The sequence below is a fragment of the Melitaea cinxia genome, chromosome 26 (assembly GCF_905220565.1).
Source record: "Melitaea cinxia chromosome 26, ilMelCinx1.1, whole genome shotgun sequence".
Taxonomy (NCBI): Eukaryota; Metazoa; Arthropoda; class Insecta; order Lepidoptera; family Nymphalidae; genus Melitaea; species Melitaea cinxia.
Genome location: NC_059419.1, coordinates 5,460,753 through 5,478,818, shown reverse-complemented (window position 1 = coordinate 5,478,818; position 18,066 = coordinate 5,460,753). Strand labels below are relative to the sequence as shown.

The window sequence follows — 18,066 nt, the reverse complement described above, 5'->3', positions numbered from 1 at the left end:
TAGTTAAGAAACAAACAAAGAATGATAATTTTTTTTTCTAACAAACACACGCAAGTAAGTAGATCAAACGTCACAATATAACAGCTGATTTATGTGAAATCCGCCATCTTGCCGCTTAGCAGGAGTTAAACTATGCCTCGGCAGTGTTTAAATTTGACGGCTATTTAAACACTACTTAACGACTTCTTAACGCTAAATAGTGTTTATAAGTGAGGTTTTTGCTAATCCGTTGCTAAGCAATTGATTAAAAATTAAGAAACGTTTATAAGTAAGACCGTAAGATTTTTATTTTTGTGTTACCCACATTAGGAATTCTAAACATTTTTGATATGATATTCAAAAATGTTTAGAATTCCTAATGTGGGTAACACAAAAATAAAAATCTTAGATATTCAGAACATTTTCATTATAAAAACAAAACATGAACACTCTAACAAACCAATTGGTTATTATTATTATTATTACCTTAGAGACTTACATACTGAATACAAGTTCCATTTAACCTTAAATGATAATTGTGTTATATGTTTATAATAAAGAGGTTTAATAATTTAGAAAAAGTCTATTAATGCGGACATTAGAAGAATTATATCAGAAAAATAATCATTTTACGGAAAAGAAATGCCGCATAGCTTGCTAGTTTCTATCTAGCATAGATCATTTGGAATTTTTATTGAATTATTAATAATAAACTAGTGATACCTATGCCTATAACTGGAAATTTTATTGAACTTAGTCGAGACTAGCACAAAGAATTTGTTAAAACAAAGAGACTATGTACATCTTTCCGGCACGGCAAGCTTGGTCTATTTAGATATGAAACAATAAAAAATATACACAAAAATATTATTCATAAATTTTCATTGCCAGGTAAAAAGGCCGGAGTAAAGTAGAACACAATTTGCTTAATTAGGCAAACAGCTGTCTATAAAAACGGCGGTATCAACATATCCTATTCTAGAAATGAACTAATAAATTGTTATTATTACATAGTAGCTTTGCATTAAATTTTATTTACGTGCTATTCTCGATAAACACTTTATTTAATCAACAAGAGTTAGATTATTTTTTTGGAAATAAATATAAACATACGAAGTACAATGATATGTTTTAAATTCTTTTCAATGAGGCATTTCCTTTGATAATGTATTTTTGCGTAGCTTTTTCCGAAATTACGTTTACTGCTACAAATTTCAATTGCTATAAAACATGACACTATAAGCAAAAGTAGCGGAAAACAACAGAATAGATGGAACTGGACAGAATATACATGAAACCAAAAAGTGTCTGTAGTTATGCGAGTGCTTTCGATCTTCTATAGTATTAGAATAGTGCTTACAAATAATCGTCGAAAATTTATAGAATGAATAAACATTGAGAAAATACTAAAAATAAAAATTGAAAGGAACAATTTTTGAAACCTTGTTATGCCTTATTCACGTTTCAAGATTACATTTTAATATTTATGGTAATGAGATATACAATGCAATTTGGCGTCGTTGAGCGTTTCTCACAAGGTTTCCATTCCCACTGTATTTGGAAACTGTTTGCAGCGAATAAGATTATTGTGATTTGATTTCCGCTTTATTTCATATTTTTTTTCTTTACTCTGTGAAACAAAAATTACATTTTAAATTAAAAAAAAAATGAAAAGTGAAATCTCTCCATTAATTTTTTTTTTTTTTTTATTGTATTAATTCATAAATTAAAATTAAATAAATCCTTCACGCCAAACGGCTTAAATAATAGTGCTCTCAAGCAGTGTTGTGTTCCTGTGGTAAGGTAAGCAGAGCTCCAGGGTGGGGGCGTATTGGAGGCAGAGTTGGCAAGCAGATTCTTATGTCGCAGCCGTCTATAGGCTAAAGTAATCGTTACTGCCGGCCTAGCATGCATACAACGAGATATCTCTTGACGAGAGAGAGAGATAATGTCTACATCGAGTATTTTCTCGATTACCCTAACATGCGCACTACGAGAGACAAAATTCTCTTCCGAAGACTTCGCCTTGTCGAGTAGAGAAACATTATCAACCATAATCACAACTGAATATCATTCTTATTTCTTATGTCGTAAAGTTGAATTTACAAGGTTATTGACCAATCGTGCCAAACCGGTATGAGCCAACGTTTGTATAATTTCAAACGAGTGACACATGTTTTATTTAACAATGTTCTCGGCCTTTTGGCTAAGATAAAAAGTGTATATCTAATTTAAAAAATCTAATATGGAAAATAAAACGGCGTAAGTAAATGAATTTAATTATATGTGTAAAACAATATGCTCGTGTTGTGCTTTATATCTTGTCGCACATTAGATAATTGTAATTCTATCACGCATTGTTTTTTTTTTTTTTTTTTAATTTTTAAAATTTTTTGAATTTTTAATTTTTTCTTTTTGATTATTGATTTTACTTTTATTCTATTTAATTTTATTTTTACTTATTGATTTTTTTAATATAATTTTGTTTTGTTTTTTATTCTGAATGTTGTCTTGTCTTGTTGTACTAACCCAATATGGACTTATACTTTGGTCTGAAATAAAGTATTATTATTATTATTATTTAGAATAAGAAGCAACAGGGCGCAAATACGTTTTTTGTGTCATTATATGGCACACTTCACTCGACTTTTCGCATTTCCCGCTCTTCGTATACCGAAATTATATAATTATAATAGGGAAACGCCATGGTATACAAAAAATAGGCACCCGGTTTTATTTATTTTTTATTTATCGTCTTTCTCGTCGATAATATTGAAAACGAGAAGTTTCTCTTCCTAAAACGACAAAATTCGACAAAATTACGATGTCATGTTAGCTTCCGTAGAGATAAATATCACAGATCACTAAAATTTAATGATTATCTCTTCTATTGACGTAACGAGAAGAGTATCGCGTGCACGCATGTTAGCTACTGTAGACATAGAGAGATAATACGAGAAAAGGGGTAGACAAAATTTTGTCGTGGCGCGCATGCTAGGCCTGCGGTGAGCGTACGCTTGTTTGCCGATCCAAACGAGTAAAAAAACAAACGCTCATTTATAAATAGCATATATCTTAAAGAAATAAAACGAATAATGAACATCATAAATAACAAACGCACGTGCATCTAAACACTAGTTACATAAGTAATAAAACTATCGATTGTGACTGACAGTACAATCAGCTGTTTATCTTATTATTCAACATTACGAGTGGAGTACTTACTGAAGTTGATGACATAAGTGAGATAAATTCAGCTGTTAATTTAAACAGTGACATTATTCGTCGAACTACAATAAGTGTAGTTTGATTTCTCTTGAATTATTCAATTTGTTTATTTTATAGGCTCTTTGCAAACGTGAACTGTTTCTTTTATTAATTCATTTTAATTAAGGTTTATTGAGATTCACTTTTTCTACTATACCTAAAAAATCACGAACGTATAAAATTTGTAAAGCATAATAAACAATGATACTAATTTAAAATACATAATAATATATCGATAAAATCAATCTGCTCATTTTGGAGTGACAATGTCACAGACATACAAATCTTCAAACTAACAAATCCTTTTTTTACGTCCGAGGTTAACGTAATATAAATCCTACTACATAGAATCTATTCACTATATTTGTATTTTAAGAAAATAAATTACGAATTATTTTTTTAAGATTCGCTCCGTTGGCTGCGAAAAGTAAGGTCATACATACATTTGTAGTTAGTTAAAAACAAAAATTGTATAACATAGACCACGCGACGGTTAGGAATTATTAGGATTAAAAATATTTAGATATTTAATGTATGAATTTCAGATTTCAAAAACTTGTTTGTTTATTTTAAAGTATTCTTCCAGATCGAGTTCAATAATAAATCAATAAGTTTAACATAATATATTCATGAAGTAATTTGGAAACTATGTTTTAGGACTTTTAGGTAACTATACAGTAGACTGATATTAATCAAATAGCGAATCTTGTTTACTAATACTGTTTCGAAAACAAACTCAAAAATAACTTTATTCAAATAGGCTTCAAAAGCACTTTCGAATCGTCATTTTACAAATTAAATTTTTTAGTGTTTATTATTTTTAAAAGTGAAGCTACCACCGATTCGGAATGTAGAGAGAAAAATCTGCAAGAAACTCCGCAGTTACTATTTTGAAAATAATATATAAACTATTTTAGTACAAAAATAGTAATATCTTGCATGTAACGAGATAATTTAAGAAAAAAAATTAATTAAATTACAATGACATACTCGAAGCGAGAGTCCAACCTGCGGCTGTCGGCTTTCATAAAATTTTCGCACCACGACCACAAACGGAGAGTCATTAGTGATTTGTCTTAATTTAGTTATGAGATGAATAATAAATTGTATTTTCATACATACGGTAGATAATAGAGCATAACCTTTTAAAGATTACTAATTGTTTATAGAATAAAAATATGGGAATTTATTATGTGGAAAAAGTTTTTATTTATATCGCAATTTTTTTGTATACCTATATTATATGATAATATATCAAAGAAACATATAATTTAATATTTGTAGTACGTTGATCTGGTCGTAAATAATAATACTATTATTTGTTATTTTACATACTCTGTACACTTCCTATCCGTCACTACTATAATTATCATGTCCTGTGCCCAAAGGTTATCTGGAACAAATCGCTCTTTAGCGATAAGATCGCCTTTGTACATCTTTTTTTTAATGACTACTGTTTGTTTATATTTTGGTGTACAATAAAGAATATATTATTATTATTATTATTATTATACTCAAGTTAAATAAATAATGTACTAACTCTATGATGAAAATAACCAAAAAAATAAGCAGTATACTCGTAGAACGGTGTTATAGCATTAATTGGAGAGATGATAACCTTCGCAGAGTATCAGTGTAATTGAAAAGTACGCTGACCTATTAAAGCGACCGGACGAACCGTTCTGCTTTTAAGGTCAATATCAGAGACCTAGCTTCATACATAAACAGGTACAAATAAAAAAACGCCCAACATTTAAAGGCCCTAGTAAGATAAAATCCTGTTACGGGGTTACAGGGAAAACACCCATAACAATAAATTTTGAGAAAGCCCGTTGGCGCGATTTGAAGTGAAACTGCTTTTTAATTCTTGTTCGAATGTTTTTGGTTCGATTCCCACTCCAAGACTGGGTGAAATGTCTTGTCGTGTTGTTGTCGGTCAGCTGTTAACTATTACGAGTAAAACATCACCTCACAAAAGCAATAAGTTGCTTATTTTACGGAGAGAAAACCGTATGTGTGTGTTTTAAGAATATTTATGTTATTATTATTTATTTACTAGCTGACACCGCAAACGTTGTTTTGCCATATACATATGTTATAAACCCCCCCCCCCTCCCCCTTATAACTTAGGGGTATGAAAAATAGATGTTGGCCGATTCTCAGACCTACCCGATATGCACGCATAATTTCATAAAAATCGGTTCCAAAGGAGTATTGTAACCAACATTGTGACACGAGAATTTTATATATGTATAAGAAGATAACAGCACAAAATTTCGTCTAATAGAACCTAAAACTATAGAAACTCCACGGAGACTCGTACTAGATTAAATATTTACAAATGTCAAAAATATAACACAAACACATCGGATGTCCGCTCACACAGTTTACATGGAACTCTACGTGATGTTACGTGTATTTACCATATATGGCGTAAGTCGCGTGCACCCGTTGGAATTGTACGTCATCCGCTTAACAAGTTATTGGAATAAAACGTTTCAAACCTAGTTACTATTGTCAGAAAACGATCAGTTTTGCTTACGGACTCTATATTTAGTTGACATATTGATAACATTTTTTCTTCGGAATTTAATTTTTGTTACTCTTTTAAAGAGATGCACCGGGCCTATGCCTTTTCAAGAATAAAGGTTTACAATTTTATGACTCAGATGAACATCTCCTTAATGTGTCAAAACTAAAATAGTTAACAAAGCATGTAACGAAATAGTACTAGTAAAGATTCACAGTACACTACATACTTACATGTTTAATTCGAAATTTCGAACCAGCACAGCTACAAAAGTATCTCAACCTTTCAGAAGATCAGAGCCAAATAATATTGCTGTCAAGAAATATCGTACTTTTATTGTTGGTAGGGTAGTCAGAGCTTTTGGAGAGGGTAGGTGGCACAAGCTTCAACGCACTTACAATGCTTCTTTCTAGTGTTGAAAGCATCTATAAGCCCGGTATCTCGCTTTCCATCAGGCGGATTGTAAGCTTGTTTTCCACTGTGGTGATTTTAAAAAAAAGTTGCTTCAAATGTTGGTAATTCAATGTTAAAGATATAAGCTGATCAAGCATTTCAATTTCAAATCCAAAGTCGACGACAGATTAGAAGAACAAGGGAAATACCAATCCAAACGACAACCAAATACAGTTAAATATAAACTCATGACTTATATCTTACGAAGAAGTTAACTATGCGGTTATTCCTCATACTTTAAACGAATGACAGTACATAATAAGTATATAGGAGTGAGTCATATATGACTCAGTCGAGGACAAAAGTTGTTTACATAACATCGCAGTGTTATGTATTTAACGTGTTAGGAACGTTTTTGTCTTACAATTAGTATTCGGTACGCGTGAAATTCGTTGAGAAATATTCATGAATTATTTCGCTTCGGTAATCAAGATGCGTGAGTTTGGTTTTTATTTACAGAGCAAAGCTATCGCTTTTTGATTTACATTAATATTAAAAAGCTCGAGTTTTTTTACTCGAAACCTCAAGGTCTGACCTCTCTCTTTTTTCCTTCTACACTCCATGAATTTTTCTCTCACTCCACCTTTATCTATTCCCTGGATATGAAAAATTGTTTTGATTAAAGTTTTTCTATCTTTATTTATTTAACGTAACAATAACATAATTATATTATTATTAATCAAGGGTATTGAAAAGGCAATGTTGCTTGAAACGGCCCGCATTTCGACGTAGTTCCTTAGTCTGAAGACTTAACTACCAGCGACTAGGGCCTCAACCTGCCGCCCGAGGACTACTTATTTTTTATACTTTTAATTTTTTTTTTGTTTTCTTTTTCTTATAAGAAAATTTAAAAAATGCATGGTAGGATAACTAAAGAAATAATGATATATATGATTAAATAACAATAGTTCCTATTTCATTTCATGTATTTCATGTATTCAGGTATTCTTAACATGGAAATGTCACTAGATAATTAAAGTTTGATCTTATAATAGAACCCAATCTCAAATCCTTATTATCAGTATTTTATAGTCCTTATCTTTTATTTTGCGATGAAAACTATGTAATTGTTTTTTTTTTAACTGAGATTTTTTTATATAACTAGTTCGGCAACCAAGCGTACGGCTCACCGGGTTGTAAGCAGTTACCGTATCTTATAGACGTCTGCAACACTAAAAGCATCGTAAGCGCGTTGCCGACCCCATCCCCAGTTCCCCCAGAGGCTCTGGTCACCTTACTCACCAACAGGAACACAACACTGCTTGAGAACAGTGTTATTTATCTGTGATCATCTGTAAGGTCGAGGTACTACCCCAGTCGACTGCTCTATATTTTAAGCAAGAAATTTCCTACTGTGCCCTACCTCAGTTGAATAATAATCAAATACATAAATCCAATCCGCAACATATAATAAAAAAATTACAATTTTACATTGTTCAGTCAGCATCCAGCAAACCTCTATAAAATATTAAAAAGCTTAAATAAAATTGAAGTCGAGTTTTTTCGCTAAGTAACACATTAAGCGATTTTATTTATCTAATATATATAAAAAAGACATTTATAGAAAGCCCTCCCTCACCGTGCTCATACATTTAACGTTAGTTAACGTTTACAGTTCTTACGCTGTTCCTTGGATTCGTATAAAAGTTGTTTTTATGATTTAGCTTTATCCATCAACAATGCTTCCTAAGATTCCGGAGACGTAAATAATAATCATATCGGTCGCATGAGATTAGAATATTTATCTGCTCGAGTTTTGACAAAGGCAACTATAATACGTGTTTTTTTTATTTAAATTAGTACATAAAAATATGTTCAATATCAAAGTACAAAAATTATTATTATATAGAAGTAATTTACTTCAGAACTTAAATTTATTATTAAAACATAAGTTTTTATCACAAATAAACATACTCATACAAACACCTTAAGATATCGAAAACAAAATATATTTTATGACTCATACAAAAAAAAAATAGATATTTTTCGTCCTCTCTTGTACTTGTTTTTTCTCTTTTTGTTGTCCTTCTAAGAGATAGTCGCTCGGCTAGTCTATGTCGGGTCAAGGACCCAGCCGATGTTAATTCGATTAGGGACCGTTGACCCAATACGTTAATGGCACTGCCATAATGCTTATCCATTACAAAAAAAAAAAAAATAGGCAACATTTCTTACGTGAACTGCAAACTATTGTGTTGATACTTCGTATTGAATCATGTCTTTATTATCAAATATTGATATATTTTAATTATAAGTTATAATAATTAAAAAAAAAAAACGTAATAATGGACTTTTAATAATGCATGACAAATCGAGCTATAAAAATAGTACCATGAAAATCGAATCACGTTTCAAAAAATACTTTTTGTAAAAATACTGCATGAATTCAATGATTCTCTTTACTCAGACAAATCCGTGGATTTTTCGTAGTTCTTAAAAAAATATATTTGCTTATGCATTGGCCAATAAACTGAAAAAGAAAATATCGTCATGACTTTATATAAATCTATGCCGTCTTAAACTTTTCGATCAAAGAATTTCATTTTATTATTTTTATTGATTACGTTAAACAAATAAAATTTTAAAAGACGATTTTAATAGGTATCATAAATACATTATATTTTTAAAATATACTTGATATCGGTTGCTATGAATGAATAATTTTTTATGTCTCAGCATGTAATGTTTACTAACAAATATTGAATTATAAACCCTATTTATAGGAAGATAAGAACGTTTTTTCAGGTGTAATTTTAAAACACCTGAATAAACGTTTAAATGTAAACTAACATGACAGAATCTTATAAAACCGATAGTTATGTTCGTTTTGTTTTAAAATACAACATAATTTAAGGTTTCTATTTTGCAAGGACATCTTTTCATTAGAAAAAAATTACTAAAAATTTATATAGTAATAAGCCATAAGCCTAGTCTACAAAAGAAGACTAGAAATATGGAATAAACATAAAGAAAGATTTTTTTTGTGATCTTTGATTGTGACTACGCCGTTAGGGTAATTTAATTCCATGATTATAAATATTTAGGTAATATATTATTGACTGATTAATTCACCCGTCATCCCGCTTCGCGGGATAGGCCTCTATCTCCATTTATGCAATAATATTAGTTAGTTAAAATCTACATCAAAGGCGTAAATTTTGTGGATATACATATTAAGAATTATTTAGTACTAAAAGACGAAGCAATGTTAGATTGAACCTGAAACCGTCTAATATCGTGTCGTATCCACAGAACCTTCTCGTCTTATACAGTACCTGTAACAAAAAATATTTTTTTTTATAATTTTTTTCTATTCCGAAATCTCAACTCAATTTTTTTTAATGAAAACTGACATATATTAGGGTCAGATAAAAAATCCTAAAAGCCTTGAATTGTTTTCTTTTATTATTTTATAAAACTGTTTAAACCTAAAACATAAATACTAGTATTAGAAGAGTTTAATTAAGAAAACGTTAAATACTATGAATTATGAATTATTCATTTAAATGAATACCATAATATAGACCATGACGCTATCATGAGTCACATGGTGTAGAATATCGTAGGAACACCAAGGATCTAGGAAACCTTATAACAGGGTTCGAACTAATAACATTTGCGGTTTAAGAGTTACAACGGAATGCGCTTGTAGACACGTCGCTATTGACAGATGAAATATTAAATTACATTACAATAATCTCGACATATGTCGGTACAAACGCGCTTTAAGAAGTTCTATTTATGTTAAAGAACGTAATTATAATGGCTGTAAAACTTTACGCCATATAGGTACGGTTATTTTACATTACGAGTACGTATGAAGCCGTAAAACTTCACAGAAGTTAAGCGATAAATTAATAACAAAATAAAAATAGAAAAGGATATTTCTTTATAGCTCTTGCTTATAACACAAAAGAATAATATTTTTTATTTTATTTTTTGATACAGCTTTCAAGATTATCTTCTATAATATAAAAATGAGTCGCTGAATGTGTTGCTAAGCGCAAAACTCGAGAACGGTTGGACCGATTTCGCTAATTATTTTTTTAAAATATTCCTTGAAGTACGAGGATGGTTCTTACGAAGAGAAAAATTCTAAAAAAAAAAATTTAAATTTCCTGAAAAAGTCTAAAAACAACACTTTTCTATACTCCCATACAAAAGATTTGTGATAATACTTAAAAGTCAATTTGAACTTTAATACCATACGATAAAGTTTGTGTTAGGCGATACGAAGTTCGCCGGGTCAGCTAGTTTTTTTATAATTTGAGATGTTCTACCACACATACGTGTATGTCATATAATACATAAACAGCTGAAATTATTATAATAAACTGTATGTACGTGTTGATATGTTTCCTAAATGGTTTCGATTAACAGTTGGATATAACGGGCGGCGGTCAGTTCCTACGATTATTTTCGGTCAGGACTAAGTATGTCAGTTTCTTTAGTGTGTAATGTATAAATTGTTTCTATGTACGTTTACTACCATCTTAAGCTTGTTCAACTGCCGTTTGATAAATACGAATTACGTAAAATGTGTCATATATGACATCATCAGAATTTTTATCGTGTAATCGATATTGCAAAGCTTATTAAGCGTCTTTCAGTGCTGTGTGTATTTAACTCTTTATTCGTGTATGTTCTAATATTACCAATGATCATTTAAATATAATATAAAATTAAAAATAAAATACTAACATTCAAAAAAAAATGGTTGCAAGGAAAATAACATTTAAAAATATTTTTTGGATTTACTAACTTGTATAAATTTGAAAAATTACAGTATTTCTACTTTATAGTTTATTGTTTGTACGTTCATGTTTGTTTATTTCATTAATTGATTAATTTTTGCATTGTACATGTCCGTATGTATGTAACATTACGATCTTATATAGAATAAGTTCAATCGGTAACTTATTTGTGCCGAAACCAATATTTTTATTTGCCCGATTCTTTTTCGTATATAGTATATGCATTAATTTATTCCTATCACCTATCCAACTGTATATATAAAAATATATGTAAATGGTACTTTTCTTGGATATATTACGAATTAACAAAGGTAAAAATCACGTTACCAATGAAATTACATTATTCAAGTAAAAATTTTTTTTCTTAACCTTTGAAAAGTTATAATGTATCAATATATGAATATATCAAGTAGACAACATTAAAATTATTATTAACATAATATAATATTAAAATTTACTCTGACTCATACAAATCATATAGATTACAGTGAATTACGCGATATCTTATCATGCCCTATTTCTATCTATTTAGAAGGATTACAAGCATCAAAAAAGTGGATTACAACAACGAACGTCATAAACAGAGGACGTGAATTACAAGTGCTTTGTTTCGTCCAACTATCTTTAACTAAGCAGGAAATTTCCTGCTTAAAATATGTAGCAGCCCGACTGCGGTAGTACCTCGACCTTACAGAAGATTATCAGCCAAATAATATTGTTTTCAAGCAGTGTTGGGTTCATGTTGTTGAGTAAGGTTACGAGCTCCTGGGGGGAATCGGGGATAGGATCGGCAACGCGCTTATGATGCTTCTGGTGATGCAGAACTCTATGAGCTACGGTAATCGCTTATCATTAGATGAGCCTACCTTGCCGTTTGCATCCAAGTATCATGGCGAACAATACTCCAAACATAGAAGTCTTTTACGTAGAAGTTAAATATTTATAGTAGAATACAGTATCTTTTAATACTTGATAGAATTGTTTATTTAAGAGATTGCTACAATAATACTATTAGCTAGGTCAGGGGTGAACCAATAGAGAAACGGATATCGCTACCTGCGACACCGGACGCAGCTAAGTGGATCACGAGGGACATTATTCATATCCTTTAATAACGTCATCTTAAGGACGCTATCACATTTTTCACTCGCTCAAGTTTAGGTATTTAAATCGCAACACAATAACATTACGCGTACGCACACATTGATACCGCTATCTGCTCGATTTTGTACCGACGTAACTAATCTTGGTACTTGAAAGTATTAATTTTTAATTTTACTGGTATTGATTAGTAAATTTAGTTGTAAGTTTAAAGTCGAACTTGGTAACTGTTACTAAGTACCTACTATTCACGGAACCTCTCCCCTACTCTGTGTATGACGATGTCTTAAGGCGTCAGGGTATCTACTACTCGTTCGTCGTACTATACAATAAAATATAATAGATAATAATACGCTTATTTTTATAATTCAAAATCACATACAATTTTAAGTTATATTATTATAGTTTTAATATTATAATAATATAAACATAACATATTTTACGTAAACAATCTATACAAATAAATAAAATTGGAGTGTCCTTTAGTTATATTAAAATACTGCTTTTTACTAAATGCATGCGGATGTATACACGGTCCATATACCAAAATAACATTTTTCCAATTTTTGTCTGTCTGTCTGTCGGTATGTTCCGGCTAATCTCTGAAACGGGTGGACCGATTTTGACGGTACTTTCACTGGGATATATCTTATGCAATAAGGAGTAACATAGGCTGCTTCTATTTTAGAAATTTATTTATTTTATAACTCTGCAAACGGAACAATGATGATGATGATGAATGTAAATTTAAAATAAAATAATTTTTAACAAAAAAAACCGACTTCAAACAGGAAACTTCTTCAATATTATAAAACATTTATTTAATCATTTCTGATTAACTAAATCAAAATACGAATTAGTTTGTACTAAGTAAGTTTATTTTTCACTTTTTAGTTTCCTATTAGAAGTCGGTTTTTTTTTGTTAAAAATTATTTTATTTTACAATTTTTAGTGATGGGTAGACCTAACAAGGATGCTTTTTCTCTTGTGTCGGGGGTCCGGAAACATACGCAATACACAAGCACAAACACCCAGATCATGACAAACATCTTATATGGCCAATACAAATGTCTGTCCTGCGCGGAGATTGAACCCACTAACGCCAGCGCAACAGCCAGTGCTGTGACCGCTGCGCTAACGCGTCGACATACTATGAGTAAAGTTCGCTATCAGGTGCACGTAATAACAACCGGGACTGACAGCCTAGCGTGTTCTCCGAGGCTAGGTTGGGAGAACCACAAGGATTAACAACTAGACTGAAAATAAATATTTGTATAAACATAAAAATCCACTCCAAGCGGGAATTTAACCCGCGACCGTCAGTGTTTAGGCGCCGCCGACGCGGCACATGCACCATTATATCAAAGCGGTCGTCAAACAGCAAAAGGTAATTGCTATAAATTGTTGAGAAATTCCCTCGAGTGTTTATGGGCTCCATCATCAAACCTGGTCCTGTGACACAGATGACCACACAGCAGGTAATTCCTCGAATATCTTTCGTCTCCATCATCAGACTGTAAAGACACTTGTAACTCATATAGCTGCAAAGTTCTCATCGATAGAAACGAATTAAGTTCAAACAGCAGGTAATTGCTATAAATCGTTAAAGAGTTCCCTCGACTATCTTTTGTCTCCATCATCAGACTGTAATGGCACTTATAACTGATACAGGTGCAAAGTTCTCATCAATAGAAACGAATTAAGATCAAAAAGCAGGTAATTGCTATAAATTGTTGAAGAGTTCCCTCGACTATCTTTCTTCTCCATCATCAATCAGATCGACTCCAGACCTTTATTAAATAGTAGTGCTTTATAGTACTTAATGAAAACATGATTAAATTTACTAGTCACCCGTACGATTTTTGAAAGTTTCCCTCGATTTCTCTGGGATCCCATCATCAGATCCTAGTTTCCTTATCATAGTACCAAACTAGGGATATCTCCTTTCCAACAAAAAAAGAATTATCAAAATCGGTTCATAAACGAAAAAGTTATCTCCGAACATACATTAAAAAAAAAAAAAAAAAAAATATATATATATATATATATATATATATTTTTTTTTTATATATATATATATATATATATATATATATATATATATATATACATATATACACGGTCGAATTGAGTAACCTCCTCCTTTTTTTGAAGTCGGTTGAAAAGAAGACAAATTGTAAAGATTACTTATTATTATTGATTATTATATATAAACCAGATGCATAGCAAAGACAATCGATTGTGAAGTATCAATTTCGTCCAAGCACAGTACACTCAAAAAACTAATTTTTTACGTAATTATTACTTGCGCTGAAGCGATACAGCCGTGCTTCCATGAGCGCGTTTCGGCGCGGAATGACGAACGACGATGGTTCACTTGTAAAAAATGTATGAAGAAATTTGAGAGCGTTTCTTATTTTTCTCATAAATGGAAATATTATTTATTTTTATATAAAATATCTAGCGCTACGCATAGAGGACTAAATAAGCAACAATTTCTTAGTGTATTTATTTTTCTTAGTGCAGTGTATTTAGGCTATAATGGTTCCAATTCAGACCCGTCTTTTTTTAATTTTTTGCGATTTCTGTGATGGTTAAACTGTATTTGTGTGAAAAGTTTGTATGGGGCTATAGAATATTTATGGTCTCACTCGGAGATGAATATATTATCTTTCATTTGAAACCAAGATATCCTCTCAGGGTGACTCCTAATTAATTAAAATGGTACGTGAAAAACACTGATATTTGTAGAAAAATGTGATAGCGTCCTTAACGGTAAATTTAATTATAAGAATCGAAGTCGAAGGTGGTAATACAGTTACAAGAAATACTCGTAGTTGCTTATTTGACAAGTCATTAAACACATGTAGATTCAAAGATTTATTTAGTAATTGCATTTGCTAAATGATCATTCCATTAACACTAATTACACTGTGATTTATCACGTATAAAATAATAAAATCATAAAGAATGAAATACAGCGGATTTTATGATGATTAAGTAACAACCCAGCCTTTATCGGATCTTAATAATTAACTGCGCCTATTATAATCTTTTAATTTCAAAAGCAGAAAAACGTCTGTTAAACAATACAAGCAGAATTATTGCGTGAACGGACGGACGATGTTAACGGTATCAGAAAGTCGCTCAGCATACATTAATTCAAAAAAAAAAATTACCGAGGCTCAACCGAAAAAAAAATTAAAGTTTTAAATATTAAGTATTATAATGATTCATGTATGTAGGCCTGTCTGTACATCTGAGTTGTACGAGAAAATCTTCATCAGAAAACAACGCTATCATTTACTATAATAACATTGGCCATTAGAAGCGTACCGGCCTTTGACCTACAACTGGTAATTAAATGACTAATTTACTTTGATTTGTACTCATTTTAACCGCGTTTTAGTTCATTTTAAAAGTATGAATAAAAACATAATATATTTAACGGTTTTATTCTGCAGTATTGTATTTTAATAAAAATTATAGCATGATTAAAAGAAATAATGTACATGTGTGTTTATTTTGTGTTTATTATGAAAATGACTGCGGTCATACATAATAATTAGGATATTACCCTGAATATATGAATTAATTATATTTTTATCTTGTCTTATTGCGTCATAACCTATTGTAAACTGTATTGTTTTTAGCTGACTTCCAAAAAGGAGGAGGTTCTCAATTCGACTGTATTTTTTTTAAATGTATGTTACTTCAGAACTTTTGACTGGGTGGACCAATTTCGACAAAAAATTTTTTAATCGAAAGTTTGTGTCATTTGGTCCCATTTAAATTTATTTGAGATCTAACAACTACTTTTCGAGTTATATCTAATAATGCGTTTTTACTTGACTATTTTTTCGTCGACCTACGATGTATTATACCGCATAACTTTTTACTGGATATACCGATTTTGATGATTTTTAATTTAATCGAAAGCTAATGTTTATCACGTAGCCACATTTAAATTTCATCGAGATCTGATTATAACTTTTTGAGTAATCTTTGATAACGTATATTTACTTGACTATTTTTTCGTCTACCTACGTTGTATACTTGTCGATGTAATTGAAGTCGGTTTTTTTTCATTTGCGAGCAAACAAAATTATATAATATACTAATAAAAAAGAAAAACAATTTATACAACACACAAAAACGAGTTTATTTATCATTCTGCTTAATATTATAAATACAAAAGTTTGTGAGGATCGATGGATGTTTGTTACACTTTCATGCAAAACTACTAAACTGATTGTAACGAACACGCGTACGTAGAGAGCTGGAAGTCCAAAATAACACATAGGCTACTTTTCACCCCGACATTCCCACGGGGTTGAAAATTAAACGCGTAAAACCGAGAGGTTCAGGTTGTTTCTTAATATAAATAAACTTATTAATACATCAATAAATAGGACACTTATAAATTATTATATGCAGCAAATCTATACTGCAATTCAATATTTCTTAAGATATTACTCTTATATATTGCGGAAAGTCGGAGGTAAATTGTTTTTAACAAAAGCAGTATTTATACGAGACGGCCCATTGTCGCCAGGTCGAGAGACTGAAGGTTGGCGATTATCTTCAAGTACTCTCGAGGTGACACGAAACAGCTCTGATCCTTTAAACAGATATGACAAAAGACCTGTTGCCTGTTACGACTGACTATAATTTTTAGTTGTACCTTTTACGTTTTTTTAACGTTCTTTATGCTTGTAAGTTATTTCGAAATTTGGATGTGTTCGAAATTAAACGGCTCATTGAAAGTAATTATTGTAGCATATGCATATAATAAAGTTTAAAATCAAATTATTGGTAAAATTTCGTTCATTCTATTAAACGTACGAGATCCGTACATCCATCAAAGGTCAGGTCACGATGATTAACGTACAATAATATATGTTGAGAAACAGAGCATGGGAATCGAGCGGTAAACCTATGTATGGTGTATGAGCGCGGCGCGGCGCACGAAAGGTTCGCACGGTATTTAAATCAATGTAGAATCTGACGGTTGCCACGGATTTGTTCGAAGAATGTTCTCGGTCTAAATAAACTACATATTTGCATTTCAATGTAAATTTTATAGACGCTTTTGAAATTAACCTGTAATCAGACGACATACACTGATAGAAAGTTTATATTCATGATATTTTACAGCCTATTATACTTCTGGGTAACGTAGCTTCTAATTATAATTGAAAAAAAAAAGGAATTTGTAACTTCCGTATTCAGTAAATCTATATTTTCTTATAAGCATCAAAAGTAATGCGATATGAGCAATAATTAAATTAATTTTATAATTTAATTTAAAAAGCCTTGCAATCAACAGTGATTTTATATCTAAATATTTTTACTTATTTTTATTAAAGTTTAACTACTTTATCCACTATTGCGACAAATTAAAAAAAAAAAAACACGATATTTATAATTTATAAAAATTAAAGTCTAGACAGGATATGATGATGGAAACGAAAGAATTTTGTATTTTTAACAAAAGGTAGCACAAAAATGATGTCAACATTCAACAATGCTCACGAAGTCATTATTCAGAAAGCATGCAAGGCATCGGATTTCAATCAGTGATTGCGCTGCGATTTAACATAACTTGACACTTTGAATAAATCGCAAATTGATTAGTAAGTAAAATATGTATGTATGTAATGTGTAAATATGAAGAAAAAGATTATACAATTAAATTAAATTTCCTAATGATATCTGACTTAATAATTTATAAACGAAAGTGAGTTTTTCACATAATCTCACGGTGTAAAAAAATTAAAAGTATTCTTTTTTTTTTTTTGTTTAATTAAGTATAAAAAATTGCGCTCACTTTAGGAAAGTGAGTCAGTATAATTATTGTTTATAATATCGCTAAGGATATTAAGTAAAAATGTGGGTCCATTCTCTGGCGCCATCGCCAGTCGATTTAGTACCTACTTTTCACCAGAAGTTTTATTGGACTCGTAGAAAGTGATTCTGTTG

At 30.8% G+C, this 18,066-nt stretch overlaps 1 protein-coding gene across 1 annotated transcript in view; it reads right to left on the bottom strand.

The window, feature by feature from the left end:
- Positions 1-18,066, bottom strand: part of LOC123666429 (plastin-3) — a 56,787-nt gene that overhangs the window by 16,257 nt on the left and 22,464 nt on the right. The window contains 1 exon segment of the mRNA XM_045600521.1: positions 6,765-6,825. Coding sequence (XP_045456477.1) covers positions 6,765-6,825 — 61 coding nt within the window.